Source organism: Mobula birostris, chromosome X (genome assembly GCF_030028105.1).
Source record: "Mobula birostris isolate sMobBir1 chromosome X, sMobBir1.hap1, whole genome shotgun sequence".
Lineage (NCBI taxonomy): Eukaryota > Metazoa > Chordata > Chondrichthyes > Myliobatiformes > Myliobatidae > Mobula > Mobula birostris.
Window position 1 is genome coordinate 41647629 of NC_092402.1, and position 20068 is coordinate 41667696.

At 38.0% G+C, this 20068-nt stretch overlaps 1 protein-coding gene across 6 annotated transcripts in view; it reads left to right on the forward strand.

The window, feature by feature from the left end:
* LOC140191659 (signal transducer and activator of transcription 5B-like) overlaps positions 1-20068 on the forward strand; it is a 106806-nt gene that overhangs the window by 70726 nt on the left and 16012 nt on the right. For all 6 annotated transcript variants that reach the window (XM_072249264.1, XM_072249261.1, XM_072249265.1 and 3 more), the window contains 7 exons: positions 3634-3790; positions 4903-4992; positions 8136-8307; positions 10879-11015; positions 13097-13248; positions 16420-16575; positions 17558-17737. In XM_072249264.1, the coding sequence (XP_072105365.1) occupies positions 3634-3790; positions 4903-4992; positions 8136-8307; positions 10879-11015; positions 13097-13248; positions 16420-16575; positions 17558-17737 (1044 nt within the window). The remainder of the gene's footprint in view (positions 1-3633; positions 3791-4902; positions 4993-8135; positions 8308-10878; positions 11016-13096; positions 13249-16419; positions 16576-17557; positions 17738-20068) is intronic.

The window sequence follows — 20068 nt, forward strand, 5'->3', positions numbered from 1 at the left end:
TAATGTGGTCCCGAAGCATCGGCTGTTCTATTTCCCGCCATAGATGTTGCCTGATCTGCTGAAATCCTCCAGCAATTTGGGTGTTGCTTCAGATTGACAGCATCTGCAGCCCTCCATGTGTCTCCAGTTATACTTTATCATTTCAAGTTTCAAACAGCTTGTGATACACTTATCAGTTACAGTCCTTTTACATCTTTTCCATGTCCAAAGATAACTACTTTTAAAAACATGGTGTTTTTTTTCATGAAATAGTTTCTTCTATCAACATTTTGTCAGCTTGGACAATGCTTAAACTCATTCATTTTGGATGTTAACGTTATCAGTCTCTACACATTTCTGCTGTTACTTGGAATTCGTTCAATCTTCTTTCAATTCTTTATTAATTACACTAGAAAGTAAGTTGGGACTATATTGCCAATCACTTGAAAATCAAGCCACTTAAAAATGTAATTGCTCCTATGTAATTTTCAGTTGCGTGAGTTTGTCAATGTGTAAAAACATTTTAAATGATTAAGAACAGTTATACCACATTTCATGACTCCAATACTACATGAAGTAGTTCACTGCCAGTTTTTGAAGTTAATTCTTGAAGGAAATGCAATCCCATCTTATCCAGATGGCTATGGCTGTGGATGTTGAGTCAATAAATCTTCAGTGCTGAGATTAATATGTTAATTCATTAAGAAATATGGAAAGAAGGTTTAATTGCCAATGAGATCAGCTTTGACTAATGAAAAAAATGGATCTAATGAGCTAACTTCTTGGAACAAACTTTCTGGGTTCTGACTTGATTTTCGATACAGGTAATTCCCACATTATGGTCATTTGGGTAACAGAAATTCACCGTTATTGAATTCACAGATCACTACCTAAAAGTTTGAGATGTGGAATGAAATTTGTTAGTACTAAATTTAGGTTGTAAAAAAATAAATCATTTCTATTTTTACACTAATTTAACTATTCAATATACAGATATAATTACTGTAATTTATTTACTTATTTATTTTGGTCTATATTATCATATATTGCATTGCACTGCTTCTAAATTAACAGATTTCGCGACATATGCCGGTGATATTAAACCTGACTCTACATTTTTTTCAACTTGCATTGATACATGAGCAGATGCTATGGCTTCATATTATGAAAGATCAGTTATAAATAATTATCGCCAAGAGTACCTCACCACCTCCCCATATGGAGTATTCAGTACCGCATTTTTAGTAGTAAGTGCCTGTTTCCAACACATCATATTTCTCTAGTCATTTGTGTGATGGATGGGCAATGGCATTTATAGTTGACTGATGACTAACTATCCTGATACAGGTTGGTTTATTATGAATATCCTTTTGAGTGTAATCTGGTAATAACTGAGGCAATACTACCATCACAGGTAAGTTTCTCATAAGATTTCAAACTGAAGCCTCACTGTCCTAATTACACTAACCTGTTTACTGTTTGAAGAATATCTGTTCTGCTATTGTTCTACCCAATGATTATTCCTCAACAAATTCTTGATATTATCTGTTGCACATCACATAACCGTTTGATACCTTGCTGCACATAAGTTGGCTGATGCATTTCCAACACTACAAGAGGCTCAATTTCAAAAAATTAATTGGCAGTGAAGTATTTCAAGAAGCTTTGGAGTCATGAAAGGTGTGTGGTTATAAATGGTTTTTAATCATTATAATTTTTTATACAGTCTAACAAACTTGTGCTGCATGAGGTGGAAAGTTTGGTGCATAAGATATTCCTTGAAGTGTAGCTACAATTTTAGTGTTGGGAATTTGGCAACTAATTTGAGTACAGCAGATTCTCATGAATGGCATTGAGACAATGACCAGAAAGTTGACTTGATTGGATGTTGCTTAAAGGATTAATTTTGAAGATGCCGCAGTGAACTTCTATTGTTTTAAAAAATAAATGCCATAGAATTCAGAAGTATATCTGAGGGGCCAGACATCTATTAGTTTGATTCTTCTGAATGCCAGCATGGCGGTGCAGCACTAATTTTATTTTTCAGTAAAATATTTGAAGGCTGCAGAATATATTGTAGGGGTAAAATAAAAATAAATTTGTGCATTAATACTTCTATTGGCATCATGACCTTGGTATACCCTTTGGATTTTAATACTGTGCTTGTCTGCCAAAATGTAATTTGCTTCACTAAAAACTTAATCAGCTGAGAATTCACTAGAGCACTTGTAAAAACAGCATTTCAGATTGGTTTTATAGGTTTCCTAAATTTCAGAATAATTCTACATAGTGTTAGCCATATGAGCCAAAAATAAAATATTCTTTAAGTTTTGCTAATGGATGTGTTTGTTCATTCATTGCCACTTTGTGTAATGCTTCTGTGGCTAATGTCACAAGAAACCCAGCATTCAGAATGCCTTGGAGTAACTTTAATTGGTCATATATAATGTGACTTTTATTGACCAAAGTAAAATAAAACAGTTAGGGCACAACTAGAGAACTTTCCCTTTCACACTGTAGTAAGGATGAGATAGCACTAGAGAGGATACGGAAGAGACTTGTGAGGCCACCCTCTGTGTGGGTAGCCTCCAACCTGATGGCATGAATATCGATTTCTTTGGTTAAAAAAAATTCCCTCCCCTCCCCCTCCTCTTCTATTCCCCATTGTGGGCTCTTACCTCTTCTCACCTGCCTATCACCTCCCCCTGGGTCCCTTTCTCCTCCCCTTTCTCCAATGGTCCACTCTCCTCTCCTGTCAGACTCCTGCCTCTCCAGCCTTTCATCTTTCCTATCACCTGCTAGCTAGCCTCTTTCCACTCTCCCCACTTTTTCTTTACTCTGGCTTCTTCCCCCTTTTTCAGTCCTGAAAAAGGATCTTGGCCTGAAACGTCGACTGTTTATTCATTTCCATGGATGCTGCCTGAGCTGCTGAGTTCCTCCAGTATCTTGTGTGTTGCTTTGGGTTTCCAGCATCTGCAGATTTTCTCGTGTTTATGAGAGTGTGGTGAATTACAGTGTGAGAAGGGACTGTTTAGCTTGGAATAGTGTTTTATGTTTCCTCAGTTTGGCATTGTATTCTTTAGACAAAAGGCTATTTGGAGGAGATTAAATTAAGCTATATAAAATCATGTAAGACCTAAACAGAGGGAAAAAAAACAGTAAGAATCTGTTCATCTTGACAGAAGGCATAATGATCAGAAGGTTAAGTGGTTAAATGATCAGAAGGATTAGAGAAGAGTGGGGGGAGGGGGAGGAGGCATTGGTTTTAGGGAGTTAATACTCTTAAATAATGGGAATCTGGAATACTGCCTGGAAGGTTAGTAATACAAAATCATTCACTGCATTTAAGAAGTACTTGATGAACATTTGAGTGCTTTAAATTTCAAGGCTCTGAATGAAAAGTTAAGCCAGATTTTGCCTGTGGTGGACAGGGAGGAGTGAATGATCTTTTATTCCATAAATGTCGATGATCCTATGATTTTTTTCCTTGTGCTTTGCTTCCATAGGTGTTCAAACAAATTCAATATCCCTTCCCATTAATCTTTTAAGTTAAAACTGCAGTTCAATGTTTGGTCAATTCCCTTGTACTTTTTTAAGCTATTAATTGGTTAAGAGTTTCAGTTAAAAACTGTTTGTTGACTTGCTTCTCTTCAGGGACTCAATAGATTTGGAGAATCCGCAAGATGAATATCGAGCACAGAGGTTGCTTGAGACATTAATACAGGAATTGCAGAAGAAAGCTGATCATTTAATGGGTGAAGATGTTTTTGTACTAAAGTTGAAATTAGGGAATTATGCCACTCAGTTAAAGGTAGGTGTTAACTTTAAATATTGTCCGATATAAATAAAGCCTTATTTCTGTGATTTGGTATGTCAATGAGTAAATTGTATTTTTACATTATAAACCAAATAAAATGTAGAATATTTTATTGGTTTCCAATATTGGCTAAAAACAATTTTTGATAATTTTGCCTTTACCGGTAATTTTTTAGCCTGTCACCTACATCAAGTATATTTTATTTTTGTTCCGCCATTGTTTATGAGAATTATGATTTGGTTTCTTTCAATTTCATACTTTTATTAACAATTGTATTACATAATAGACTGCCAGTAGTAACTCGCTAGAGTCCTCTGTCCTGTGCCAGTCTTTCAAGTTGTTCCCCCTTCCCCCAAGTTTAGCCCCTCTTTTTGGTGTATCCTTCCTCTCTCAGGGATGAGGTCTTTAGAGCTTCTGTTGCCTTTTCTGTATCACTGGGCAACAGAAGGGAATGGTGTTGCTAGCCCCATGCCCAACCCTCCTCCTTTAGCAGCCAGGCATGGGACCATCCAGGGCAGAGTTAATTTTATTTATTTTTTTTACCAAACAGATATACAAAGTGGAAGGAAGTTGCAAATTGTATGTGTCATGCCAGTGTCTCAATTATATTAACATCTGAGTAAGAATGTATTATGTAACACTTTTTGGCCTGGGGAGTGGGGTATCTTTTATAAGCATGACTTATTCAACTCAGCAATATTATCTGCTCTTCTGCACCAGTAGTCTGACAAATCTTTCACTAGTTTTTACTCTAGCTCTCCACCTCTTCTGGGAAAATGGACAGCTTGACTTAATTTGTCTGATATTGAATTGGCTTACTACTTGGATTGGAATAAGGCTTTACCTTCCTCAACTAAATGATTGCCAGAATTACCCATCTAAATTTGTTCATGATTGCTGTTGGATCTGTAAAACTAGAATTTGACAATTCTGCCTTCAACCAAGTTCAAGATTGACATTTTAGAAAAGAAGGCAATTTGTTGTTAAATATATTTTTCTTATGTCAAGGAGTTTAAGAGGTGCGAACTTAGGCCTTGTGCATTTCATTGTATGGATTTGAGCTTTGGACAGTGTAACTTTTGAATTTTTTTTTAAATTCTTTCTAGAATACATATGACCGTTGTCCACTGGAACTGGTTAGATCAATCAAACACATTTTGTACCATGAACAGAGACTGATTAGAGAAGCTACAAATGTAAGTTCTAAATTCGAGGGGGAGGAAATCCTTTAATAGAGCTTTAGGTCTTTAATCACTGGTATAAAAAGTAACAATAGCTTTCCTGAATTGAGAAACTAAGGTGAAGGACTTACCAAGATTCAAAGGAACAAATGTGAAGATGAATCATTTGGAAAGTAGTGATTAGTTCATCCAGGATTGGCTTAGAAGTCTGCAAATTGTAGGAGGAATGGAAACCTGAGGCAGATAAGGAGTGCTGTATTACAGAGATCCTTGTAAATGATATGTCATTAATAGAATAGAACTTTATTGTCATTGCTCAAGATAATGAGATTGTGGTGCTACTCCAGTCTGTGCAAAACAGTTATTTAAGCTGCATGCGGCATCACTTTATTTTTTAAAAGATCCCATATTTACATGCAACAAGTGACTTTGATAGTCTATAATACTCCAAGGCCATTGGCAAGCCAGAATGTAGCATTATTTAGCTGCACAATAGCCTTCATCAGTTAGCAGTATAGGGGAGGAGGAAGAACACATAGATTATTGGATTTAGGTCTACAAAGAGCAGCAGGAGATACAGCTGCGGAGTTGGTTCAGTGCTGAGGCGAGTAGTGAGCTGAATTTCACGTTCATCCTTCAGCCTCGGCGTTGACGCCTAGATCTTTTTAATCTGGCTCGGCACTTAAATTAGCCAATCATCGATTCATTTTTCACTCAAGTTTCGACCCCAGATCTGCTCCAGTAACATCCAAATATTGGTTTGTTTTTCACTCTTGGGCCTGGGCCCCACTACTTCAATCCAGCCCCAAGTCCACTCCAGTATGGGCGCCGCGACTGTACCTGCAGTTTTGAGAGTAAAGTTTGTTGAATCCTTCAGAATGCTGCAAGAACAGCAGATAGTACAGATGGTTCTAACGCATGACTCCCAAAGGGAAATTACAGACTGTAGATTGCAGTGATTGTAGTTCAGAGAAAGCATAATTAATAAAATAGTTAGTAGTTTTGTTTGCTGCCTGTAAAGCATTGCCATGTCTTGCCAGCGGCATCTTTACCAGAAGTTATAACCGGTATGCAGTTTCAAACAAGGACAGAGGAAATAATGAAGTCAAGAATGTGGTACATTGTGGACAAGGAAAATGGCAAAAGACTAGAGCTTGAAGTTGTGATTTGAGGTACAGGAGAACTGAGGAAATTGTCTTCTAAGGGGATCTAAAGATAGAATATTAAAAATGATGTTTGAATCCAATTTCATATACAAGCTGCTATATCTGGCTTTGCCAGTGATCATGATGTTTGCACACGACCTTCATAATTCACTTATGTAGAATTCTGTCAGAATCTTTCCCCTTTTTTGTGGCATTCTAAAGGGTAAGTTTTAAAGTTCGGTAACAGCATAATGTCAGTAGAACAATGACGCACCAGTCTAAACAATGTTTATCATTTTAAAACAATATTGAAATTTTTTTTTGGCCTCGTTGCTGGGTTATCTTCTCTGGGACTACAAACAAGCTGTGAGTGTAATCTCTTGAACATTTTGGGCAAGCACAAAAGAATTTGCTTCTATAATACGTAGCCTGACCATCTGTAAGTGCGCACTTAACTGAGCAGGCAAAATCATGTTTATCTTTTAAAAAAAATACATTTAAGCCTTGGGTGATTTATTTTGAAATAAACATTGTTCTTTGATTTAGCTGATTAAAGAGAAAAAAAATCAGCCAGAATTTTAAATCCTTAATTTTTCCATTGAAAATGAATGTGTTTTGGAACCCCACAACTACTATATAAAAAAAAATATTTTGGACCCTGTCGCCATTCATACATAGATTCAAAATGCATTTAATATCAAAGTATGTATGCAGAATACGACTGAGATAAGTCTTCCTATAGATAGCCACGAAACAAAGAAAACTGTGGAACCCATTCAAAGAAAAATATCAAACCCCCAACACCCAAAAAAAACAATTGGACAAACAGCAAAAAAATGAGTGAGAAACACAGAATATAAATGGTTGTGTTGTTCGCTAGCACCATCTTCTTCATGTATATCTTTGGATTAAAGCTCTTGCTCTAGGTTCATGAAGAAGATCTCAATTTTCAATGAGGGATATTAAAGTTGCACCCCCTTTTGGCAAGGGAGAATTTTCCGTGGGAGTCTTAGAAAAATAGTGTCGTACGCATCCTTAGACTACACCTAGCTAACATGCAGTGTTCAGATTTCGAAGTTGTTTCGAGACTGTTTGCGCAGGACACATGGCCATTCGTCATTTTGTCACTTAGGATGTTCCTTGCCTCAACTATATGAGCAAACTACTTTTTGATGAAGGCACTTATGAAGCGCCCTAAATGTGAAATAATTATACTTGGAAAATTAGTAATCGTAGTAACTACTTTTTTTTTGACAATTAGTTGCTTGTAAGTCTTCCCTAAATCAGAAATGTGTTAAAATATAAAGTGTCACAAACTCAGTTTATCTTGTTTATTTTTACTTAGACAAAATTACCCAAATAAATTGACGCCAAAATCTGTGATTCTGCTACCTTAATTGATAGGTTATCCTTTTCATTATTTGTTCTATTACATTGATGAAAGATTGCATTCCTCTGAAACATTAACAGTGAGTAAATGACTGCAACAATTTGCAGTTATTCATCTTCACCTTGTTTGCCATAACTAGGACAAGTTGTTTTAGGCACAGCATTTAGTGACATCCAGAAAACCTGAAAAAGGGAAGAACAAAATCAAAATTACAATAGAACATATCATTCGTAATGCTTATTTTTGAATTGATCTTTTTATTGCTTTGGTAGAATGTTTAATTTCTTTATTGATGAGTCGAAGGCCAAGTTATTCATTTATCCTGTGGGCTTATAATACTGTTATAAATAGATGTCAAATGTAAACAGGATGAAGATGAATGTCTTCCTTTGAATATCAAACTTGGTAGGTAGAAACATGTTTTTTTAACAATTGATTTGTCCATATTTGGAATGATAGTTTTGATTTATTGTTTGGAAGGATTTTTAAACATTTAACATTTAATCCTTGTCCTTGGTATTTGTAAATGTAAAAGAAACATGAGTAAATAGGAGTATGGATTTTTGCAGTGAAATGCTGAGTAAGCACCAGTGAAATCAACTAATGTTTCTTTATAAATGTAGCCAAGTTCACCAGTAGGTATACTGGACTCCATGTCTCAGAAACACCTTCAAATAAACCAAACATTTGAGGAACTAAGGCTATTGACTCAGGATACTGAGAATGAACTACGAAAGCTTCAGCACACCCAAGAATACTTTATTATACAATATCAAGAGAGTCTACGGATACAAGGTAATTAGGGTTTTGCACCAACAGAATTTTTAGTGGATTTCAACTTTTTTTGCAAATGGTTTGTTCTGATTGTTTATTTTAAGATTGTGTATGTTAAATGAGAAACTGTTCATAAAGTTTTTATCATATGTAGAATTAAAAATTCATTGAGGGCATCACTGTAACATAGCAGTTAGTATAACGCTATTATTTCAGCAATCCGGATTCATTCCCACCACTATAAGGAATTTGTACATTCTCCCCATGACTGCGTGGGTTTCCTTTGGGTGCTCCAGTTTCCTCCCACATCCCAAAGATGTACAAGTTTGTAGGTTAATTGGTCACATGGGTGTAATTGGGCAGCGTGGGCTTGTTGTTCAGGGATTAGATCTGTTGATGATAATGCATTTCCAAGCTAGTATCACATAAGGTACGCAGTGGACTGTGGTTGAATTTGAGCCTTGAATTGTTTACTGTGCCCTATGGGCAGCATGATGGTGTAGCAGTTAACGTAACACTATTACAACGCCTGCGACCTGTGTTCAATTCTACCTTTGTAAGGAGTTTGTATATTCTTCCTGTGACCGTGTGGGTTTCCTTGGGGTGCGCCGGCTTTCTGCCACATCCCAAAGACTTGTGGGTTAGTAGGTTAATTGATCATATGGGTGTAATTGAGTGGTGTAGACTCCTTGGGCCAGAAAGGCCTGTTACTGTGCTGTATCTCTAAATAAAATAAAAGCAAAGGAAAAATTAAAACCTAATTTACTATAATGCACATTGTATAAGAAATAGCATAAATGTGACTATTGCACTCAGTTGTAATTTTCAGGTGAGCAGGAGATCTTCGAAATCAGAACATTTCCTACTGCAGCTGGTTCTCTCATCACCAAACAAAAAGCATGGTTTATAATAGAACTCTGAGGAAAAGTGTGATTTTCTGCAGATGGACATGTAGTGAGTGTGGATCGTCAAATGTCTTGGATTTTGGAGCTGCAACTGCCTGAAATTGCATAACTTTATGCAAAACTAAAGCCTTTTGCCATCATGTATCTTGAAAAATCTCCTCCATTCCCACTCCATTGTTTTTTAAGTAAAGTTGTCTTACAAATTTGCAAAATTCTGATGCCAGACTAACCAGCAATTTATGTAATTTATTATCTCTGTCAACCCCATTCTCCTGCCTTCACCCCATAACCTTTGACACCCTTACTAATTAAGAACCTATCAACCTCCACTTTAAGTACATCCAATGACTTGGCTTCCACAGTCCTTACTAAGTAACGTACACAAAATACTGAAGGAGATCAGCAAGTTGGGAGTATCTGTGGAGGGGAATAAACAGTTGATATTTTGAGCCAAGACCCTTAAGTTCTTTTCTTTCATAGCTTGACAGCCCTCTCCTATTTATGGTTTATGAGCTATGTCATTCCAAGATCTGTGTGTTCCTCCCCAAAGTCTCAAAAGTCCCTTATAAAGTTCTGGACCTTTGTGGTCTTTTCCTTATCTTGCTTTTTTCTTGTCTGATGTGTTGTGGCCAGGAAATGCAAGAATGCAAAATCTATTCCTGGTGGCGCTGGTAACGACAGCAGCAAATGGGTACCTAGTCAGGTTGGCTGTCTGTTCCATCAAGAGAGTGGTGGTGTTTGGATGCCCTGGTTATTGCTGTACTCCACAATGACACAGGTTTGTGCTCTTGCATCTGCGGAGTCATTTCATTTAGCCCACAAGCCTCTGTTACCAGGGCCAATGATAACTGAGGTGAAGTTTTTTTTTCCCCTGCACTATCTGCGATGGAGGTAGCAGCTGTTGTTCCTGCAAAAATTAGTTAATGGACTGGAGTTCATAAACAGCCACAGATATTTTGTAGTGTGTGAGCCATTTGATTTATCTGTGAATAGACAATGGGCCTGTACTTTGTAATCAGTCCCACAGTGATGGCACTTGCTGCTGACCTGATAAAGCTTACCACCCATATCTAGAAATCCCCATGGTGTGGCTTCTCCTTTTCTCCAGCATTGATTGTGGTAGGACAATCTGATTGTGGTTCAGAGGGATCCCTGGTTTTGAGAAGCTATTATGAAGAATAAAATTATTAGATATTTTTAGAGGGTTACATGTGCATAGAACTTCATTTTTGGATCCGTTTTGAGTAGTAATTATGGCCTAGTACATTTTGAAAACTCGCTCAGATATACATATTCAGCGCAAAGTGTGTTGCATATGCTAACTTTTCACTTATTCAACCAGTGTTCCTTGATATCATTAGGGAAGGCTATATAACAGGACTGAATCAGTGACAGCTACTTTGGGATTTCCTTCTCAAGCCATTGGTGATTGCTTAATTTCTTGTTTTTTGAATTCTGCAAGGTTTGGTTTGGATGCATGATTGAGTGAAATTCTCTGAATTCTCATAAGGGGAAAAATTCTACTACTAAGATTGTTACAGGCACAATTTGTGCAGTTTTTTGATGGAAATCTCTCTAACATTGGTTTTAGTAAAGGTGATTGAACAACAAGACTTGTACATAGATCAAGCCATTTTTAAAATGTGAAAATGTATTTTTATTTAACACTGTAATATTATTTTTCTAGCTCAGCTTGCTCAACTTGCACAGCTGAGCCCGCAAGACCAGAACCGTATCTTGCGAGAACAAAGCTTGCAACAAAAGCGGACGTCTCTGGAGGGTTGGTTACAGCGAGAAGCCCAGACACTACAGCAATACAGACTGGTATTTACAATTTCATAATATTTTCTTAATAAAGGATGTGCTGCTTGACACCTTCTGAATAATATCTAAGAAAATAAAAATTGATAATGGCTTTAAACTGCAGAATATTGTGGATTCAATTACATTTATCTTGGTAGAGTTTTGCACCCATGAATGTGTGAAATTAATTATTCCCAATTTCAGAAGCCACCTAGTATCAATTGTTTATCTTGGGCATAACCTATAAAGGATGAAAAGTGAATTGATCCTGGATGTTCACTTTGAGTGACATTGGCAGTTGATGAAAATTTAGCACAGTCTTGTGCTGTGCACTCGTAATTTTTTTGGAATGAACATTAAATGCAAGTGATGCATGGTCAGCTGTTTGCCTTGCTAAGTTGGTTACCGTAATATGTAAAATGAGAAATGAGCTGGTGGGATTTATTACCCAAATTCATTCATTATATACATACATGACGGTCTAATGGTATTGATTTCTGCAATTAACAAAGATTAATTCTGTAATTAACCTTTTATCCTGTTGTTTCTGAGATAAAAATTTGTAAGCAGTTTGCCAAATTCTTGTGTCATTTAGAGTCATAGAACACACAACACAGGAACAGGCCTTTTGGCCCATCTAGTCCATCCCAAACTATTAATCTACCTAGTCCTGTTGACTTGCACCTGGACCATAGCCCACCATATCTCTCTTATCCATGTATTTATCCAAACTTCTCTTAAATGTTGCAATTGAGCCCACATCCACCAATTCTGCTAGCAGCCTGTTCCACACACTCACTAGACTCTTGAGTGAAGAGGCTCACCCTCATATTCCCCTTAAACATTTCACCCTTAATCTATGACCTCTAGTTCTAATCTCACCCAACCTTAGAGGAAATAGCCTGCTTGCAAGCTATGTAAGGCTATTTATGCCCCTACTAATTTTTTTTTATACCTCTATCAAATCTCTCTTCATTCTCCTATGCTCCAGGAAATAGTCCTAACCTATTCAACCTTTCCTTATAACTCAGGTCTGCAAGCCTCAGCAACATCCGTACTTTTTTCTCTATGGTCTTTCAATCTTAGCTTTCCTGTAGGTAGGTAACCATAATTGCACACAATACTCCAAATGTTGGCATCACCAACATCTTATACAATTTTAACATAACATCCCAACTCCTGTACTCAATACTTTGATTTATGAAGGCCAATGTGTCAAAGCTCTCTTTATGACCATCTACCTGTGACACCATATTCAAGGAATTGTATATCTTGTTTTCCTAGATCCCTCTATTCCAGCACACTCCTCAGTGCCCTACCGTTGACTGCGCAAGTCCTACCCTGGTTTGTTTTCCCAAAGTGCAACACCTCCAACTTGTCTGCATTAAATTCCATCTGCCATTTTTCAACCCATTTTTTCTGTCTGGTCCAGATCTCGCTGCAAGCTTTGGCTTTCCTCACTGTCCATATATACTAAATATATTTGGAAATCTTGAGTAACACAAAATTTCTGGAGGTTAACAGGATTAATTGTAAAGTGAATAATTTAACACCTAGGTCCCCAATTAATCGATGTACTCTTTTAATTACACTCTATTTATGAAATACTGTAATTGGAAAGCAAGACCTTCACATATTGGAAATATGGGAAAAAAAGTAAATGCTGGAGATGCTCAACAGGCCAGGCAGCATCTATGGAGAGAGTTAATATTTCAAGTCGATGAAAGTTTGTTTTAGCCTGTGTTAATTCCAAGCACTCATTGTTGTCATTTCTCTCTGTGAAATTATAAAGATTAGTTTTATTTGTCACATGCTTGTCGAATCATGCAGTGAAATATGTCATACCATGAAAATCCCTATCAATTTAGATTTGGTTTATGATTACTTCATCACTTTTGGTATAAAGCCATTAATCTGATAGAAATATTAAGTTTTGAATAGACTTTGTACTTTTCATCAAAGAAAAGCTTCCTCAAGTGAAATTCATTCAATTGGTATATTGGTTCCTTTTAAAAAAAAAACACCTTGGATTGTTTCCAACAGTCACAATCGACATTGGCAATACAATTTCTAACAAAGTGTAAACTCCTGTGTACTTATAGGATTTAGCTGAGAAACACCAAAAGACATTGCAGTTGCTTCGTAAGCTCCAGACAATTATTTTAGATGATGAATTGATTCAGTGGAAACGACGCCAGCAGTTGGCAGGGAATGGTGGTCAGTCTGAAGGAGGTTTGGACGTTCTTCAGTCATGGTAAGAAATTCATATTTGATTTTCTTTTTTAATTGAATGTTTCAAAATAACAAAACTGTCAAAAATATATCTGGTTATTAATGGGATTTGATTGAGTTACGTTATCCTCTATTACGTGACTGAAATTGGAAGCTTTGAAGTTGAGTGTATTGGCTGAGTTTTTGTGTCATGGATGTATTTGTTCACTTTATTCAGTAGTTCATTGACTCATGGAGGAATCTGAGGAAGAAATCTGCAACAAAAATTTCAGGGAGATATAAATAGTCAGTACAAGGTTGGAGTGTGGCTTTTTATGCCTATGTTGTCTCAATCATATCTTTCTGAAATTTGCATGCATGCAGATTTGCCTTGCCAACTCTTTCCATTATTTAGTGGACTAAGGCATGTTCCCAGAAGTGTAACTACATTTTAATTTCAACTAGGTTCTGTCTTTGAGCCCTTGAGCATGTTTTCTTTTCTAAGACCATAACAATATCTTTCATCAATAAAGCAACTACAGATGTTGATCATGTGATGTATATCTTCACTATATAATAACCCCATGCCTTTGCCTCATCATGCTTAGTTGTCATGGTCTCTTTGCTTACATATAATCCAGATTTGCACTTTCCCTTATTTTGAACTAATTTTTAGTTTATCACCAAAACAAAATTCTGCAAAAGCTCAAAATCCTAAATAAAGAGTTTTGGAAGTATTTAGCAAGTAATGGAGAGAGAAACAAAGTTAAGTTTTTACTTAAGACTTTTGAACAAAACTGGGATAAATTGGAGATTTAAAAATAGGTGCAATTTGCCGGGATGGCGTTCTCAGTGAGAACTGAATGGAAGTTCTGTGATAGTGGAGACTGGGAGAGATTGAATGATACAAGTGGTGGAGGTGTTGGTGCTGACTGCTTGGAGAAGGTGTAAACTGGAGGAAATGGAATCGTGTCAGAAAGGGAGAGGAAAAATTGCTGGTGATGTGAGATAATAGGTAAAAATAGCTGGTTGCATATAATAGAATTCATGGCAGAGTCTGGAAGACTCTAACGTGCCTGGTCAGGAGTTGAGATATGCTCGAACTTGCATTGGTCTTCTTTGAAATACTTTTGGAGGCCAAATATAAAAGTGGGAATGAAATGGAAAAATAAAAGAATGGCCAGCTGTGCAGAGGTGATCCACAATGTATCCCTAACCCATTTCTCTGTTTGCATTTCCGACTGGTTTAATGCTGAATCCTTTGACAGTCTTCCTCACTCTCCACATCTGTCAATTTTTGTGTCATCTGAAGAATTATTAATCTTACTAAACTTGCTAATACATTTTCGTCCAAATAACTTGAGCATCGATTCCAGGCCTTCAGTCATAATATCCCTCACCACTACCCTTTGTCTTCCAGGGACAACGAAAATTTGAATTCAATCTACTAGGTGTCTGTAGATCCCATGTGCCCTAATCCTGTGGATCAGCTTCCATGGGAGACCTTGTTCAAAGCTTTACTAAAGTCTATGTAACATCTACTGCCCTGTTTTTCAGTTTTTCTGTGCAAGAGAATATATTTTTCACATTGTATCCCATCTTCTATGTCCTCATCCATTCCATTACTCTAGCTATATACAACAAAGACCCTCTGCATTCCTTATGGAACCATACTGGCAACCAGTTTTGGTTGTCCTCATTAATCAAAAAAAAATCATTTGTAAGACATGACTTCTCCTGCACAAATCCATGTTGACCCTAATAAGTCTATACATTAACAATGTGAATCAATCCTATCCCTCACTCTTCAAGAATTTCCTTACACTGGCTCACTGGCATACAATTTCCTGGCATGTTAATGGGCTTCTAAAGTCCAACATCAAATTCAGCAGTTTTAGATAATCAGCCTTCCCATCCTGGTATTTCATTACCAGCATTTAGATTTTTTTTCCATTCTTCTATCAAATGCTGAATTTATTTGTTTCCTTTTTGGCAGACCTGCCTTTTGTTATTCAGTCACTTTCAGCCACTACCCAAATATAGATTTTCCTGTTGGTTCTTTTATCCCCTCCTATCTTTCTTTGCAATTTAGAAACATTTTTTATTTCCTTTGGTAGAATGTTCCAAACAGTCAGTACCCTCTGGCTGAAGAAATTTTTTGTCTGTCCTAAATGCCTAATCCCATATTTTGGACTGACCCCTGTTTCTGGACACTGGTTAAGTAAAACATTGTCTCTGTACCTGCTGTTGCAAGAGCCATAAGAATTTGTTAATTTCAGTGAGACCATTCTTGTTCATCTAAAATCCAGAGGCAAAAGACCCAGGCCTTTTTAAGTTCTCATCACAGGATAATTTTGCCACAGTCCTCCCAATTTCTATGTTTCACTTCCTCTTCCATAACCAAATCATTTTTGGGTAGGGAGACCAGATCTGTATATGTTATTTCAGACATGCTCTCTCCAGAGCTCTTCATAATTGTAGTAAGATGTCATTGCTTCTATGCATCAATTATGTTCAAGAAAGATCATCATGCTGATGGCTTCCTATTTGCTCGTTGAACCTTCTTGTTAGCCTTCACTGTCGTATACATGAGCACCCATGTCCTTCTGAGAATCAATATCTTGGAATGTTTCAATTCCTATCACTTAAAAGAAATGTTTTCAGTTTTTCTGTGCAAGAGAGTATATTTTTTCACATTGTATTCCATCTTCTATAACCTCATCCATTCAATTACTCTGGCTACATACAACAAAGACCCTCTGCATTCTTTATGGAACCACACTGGTAACCAGCTTTGTTTTGGCAGCAGCTTAGCTATATTGCTCTTGAATTATTTCATCCAAATTTTTAATCTGCTGGGCCCCAGCACCAACCCAAGCCAGTATGTTTTCCACACTATTTCTTTAATTGTCTCATTTTATCTCTCCCTTTTAATAGACAGACATAATTGTTGAAAATAAGTTATTTTTCATATTTGCAGATGTTAAACTGTATTGATCACAACCTGTGATTTATTGTTGGGTTTCTACAATCAAGTAGCATATTCTTTAGCAACAGATATATTTAGGCAAAATGATAAGCATGTTCAAAAAATTGTCTTTCAGCTTCTAGAATTTAGTGTTCATCTGTGTTCCAATTATAATGGTATGTAACCAGGTCAAAAGTTGCTCTTATACTTGGCATGCTGTTACTAGAAAATCTGTTACACTTGTAGGTGTGAGAAATTAGCTGAGACAATATGGCAGAATCGTCAGCAGATCAGAAGAGCTGAACACCAACGACAGCAGCTTCCCATTCCAGGCCCAGTGGAGGAGTTGCTTACAGAGCTCAATGCAACAATTACAGATGTAATATCTGCACTAGTTACCAGGTCAGTAATGTAACATACCGCATATTTAACATTTCGCTGCAAACAATGTGCAGTATTTCACTCTCGGAATCACAGTCACCTAATTTTCACACAGTAATGCTCAAGGGGAACCCATCTTGTAAAGGCACTGCCCAGAAGAAGGCAACGGCGAACCATTTCTATAGAAAATTTGCCAAGAACAATCATGGTCATGAGATAATGATTGCTTGCATCATACGACACGGCACATCATAATGATGAATGCTCGAGAGATCACATTGAAACCTATTGAATATTGAAAGACCTAGACCGAGTGCATGTGGAATGGGTGTTTCCTATGGGGGAGGAGTAGGGAGTCCAGTACCAGAGTGTACAGACTCAGGCTGGAAAGATGTGTCTTTAGAACAGAGATGAGGAATTTTAGAGGGTGGTGAATCTGTGGAATTCATTTCCACAGACATCTTGTGGGGGCCAAGTCATTGGGTATAATTAAAGCGGAAGTTGGTATGATTAGTAAGGGTGTAAAAGGGTATGGGGAGAAGGCTGCAGAATAGAGTTGAGAAGGATAAATCAGCCATGATGGAATGGCAGAGCAGACTCGATGGGCCAAATGACCTAATTCTGCTTCTGTGTCTTCTGGTAAGACTGGATATAAAATACAATTTTTCAATCAAATTTCCATTTCATTCCAAATCCTAATAAAAACATTTTAATGGAACACACTTTGCCCTTGGAAACTCTCAATAATGTAAGCTATTTCATCACCAGAAATTGTACGACTATAGAGAAACGGCAGGGGAGTGGAAATATTCTTGCACAGAACCAGCATGGTCACAGCAGGCTAACTAGCAGCCTCTTGTGCTATAACTTTTCTGTGGTTGTGTAAAAATTGCAAGGAGATGTGTTTTTGGAGATTAAAAGCTATTTTATAATGTTTAATTTGTCATAAGCTTATTGAAGTAGAACACATTGTACAAAGTAGTTATTCATTTGTTTTATACAGCACCTTTATTATCGAGAAACAACCCCCTCAGGTTTTGAAGACTCAGACAAAGTTTGCAGCCACTGTACGTTTGTTAGTTGGTGGAAAGCTGAACGTACACATGAACCCACCCCAAGTAAAAGCAACTATTATCAGTGAACAGCAAGCAAAGGCACTTCTGAAAAATGAAAATACAAGAAAGTAAGTACCTCATCCATGAAATTCAGAAATCAGTTTATCTATTCAGTGTACATTCCATTCAGTTCTATTTTACTATATCTCAGTTGTTCTGTTCTCCCACTAAGTTATCCTGCTCATTGCTTGCATAACTTAATGTTTCTCTGCAAAGAATTTTATCTGCCCTTCATTCTGCAATGTTTCTCCCAATTAGAGACACACAAGACTGCAGATGCTGAATTTGGGAGCGAGAATTGTTCTGCTGGAGGAACTCAGTGGGTGAAGCAGCATCTGTAGAGCAAAGGGATGGTTGATGTTTCAGGTCAAGACCATTTCAACCTGAAATGTCAACCATCCCTTTGCTCTACAGATGCTGCCTGTACCGCTGGGTTTCTCCAACAGATTATTTTCCTACTAGTTATAGAACAGTACAGCACAGTACAGGCCCTTCGGCCCACAATGTGTTCCGACCCTTAAACCCTGCCTCCCATATACCCCCCCCCACCTTAAATTCCTCCATATACCTGTCTAGTAGTCTCTTAAATTTCACTAGTGTATCTGCCTCCACCACTCACTCAGGCAGTGTGTTCCACGCACCAACTACTCTCCGAGTAAAAAATTTCCCTCTAATATCCCCCTTGAACTTCCCTCCCCTTACCTTAAAGCCATGTCCTCTTGTACTGAGCAGTGGTGCCCTGGGGAAGAGGCGCTGGCTATCCACTCTATCTATTTCTCTTAATATCTTGTACGCCTCTATCGTGTCTCCTCCCATCATCTTCCTCTCCAAAGAGTAAAGCCCTAGCTCCCTTAATCTCTGATCATAATGCATACTCTCTAAACCAGGCAGCATCCTGGTAAATCTCCTCTGTACCCTTTCCAATGCTTCCACATCCTTCCTATAGTGAGGTGACCAGAACTGGACACAGTACTCCAAGTGTGGCCTAACCAGAGTTTTATAGAGCTGCATCATTACATCGCGACTCTTAAACTCTATCCCTCGACTTATGAAAGCTAACACCCCATAAGCTTTCTTAACTACCCTATCCACCTGTGAGGCAACTCTCAGGGATCTGTGGACATGTTCCCCCAGATCCCTCTGCTCCTCCACACTACCAAGTGTCTTGCCATTTAAGTTGTACTCTGCCTTGGAGTTTGTCCTTCCAAAGTGTACCACCTCACACTTCTCCGGGTTGAACTCCATCTGCCACTTCTCAGCCCACTTCTGCATCCTATCAATGTCTCTCTGCAATCTTCGACAATCCTCTACAATATCCACACCACCACCAACCTTTGTGTCGTCTGCAAACTTGCCAACCCACCCTTCTACCCCCACATCCAGGTCGTTAATAAAAATCACGAAAAGTAGAGGTCCCAGAACAGATCCTTGTGGGACACCACTAGTCACATCCCTCCAACCCGAATGTACTCTCTCCACCATAACCCTCTGCTTTCTGTAGGCGAGCCAATTCTGAATCCACCTGGCCGAACTTCCCTGGATCCCATGCCTTCTGACTTTCTGAATAAGCCGACCGTGTGGAACCTTGTTAAGTGCCTTACTAAAATCCATGTAGATCACATCCACGGCACTACCCTCATGTATATGCCTGGTCACCTCCTCAAAGAACTCTATCAGGCTTGTTAGACACGATCTGCCCTTCACAAAGCCATGCTGACTGTCCCTGATCAGGCCATGATTCTCTAAATGCCCATAGATCCTATCTCTAAGAATCTTTTCCAACAGCTTTCCCACCACAGACCTATGGCTCACTGGGCTATAATTATCCGGACTATCCCTACTACCTTTTTTGAACAAGGGGACAACATTCGCCTCCCTCCAATCCTCCGGTACCATTCCCGTGGACAACGAGGACATAAAGATCCTAGCCAGAGGCTCAGCAAACTCTTCCCTCGCCTCGTGGAGCAGCCTGGGGAATATTCCCGTCAGGCCCCGGGGACTTATTTGTCCTAATGTATTTTAACAACTCCAACACCTCCTCTCCCTTAATATCAACGTGCTCCAGAACATCAACCTCACTCATATTGTCCTCACCTTCATCAAGTTCCCTCTCATTGGTGAATACCGAAGAGAAGTATTCATTGAGGGCCTCGCTCATTCCCACAGCCTCCAGACACATCTTCCCACCTTTATCTCTAATTGGTCCTACCTTCACTCCTGTCATCATTTTGTTCTTCACATAATTGAAGAATGCCTTGGGGTTTTTCTTTACCCTACTCGCCAAAGCCTTCTCATTTACTCAGATCTCTAAATATCTGAAACCATTTTCACATTCTTTAGTAATGGCATATCCCTGTGCAGCTTAAAAAATGTGAATTTACTCTTTCTAATATTTTTCC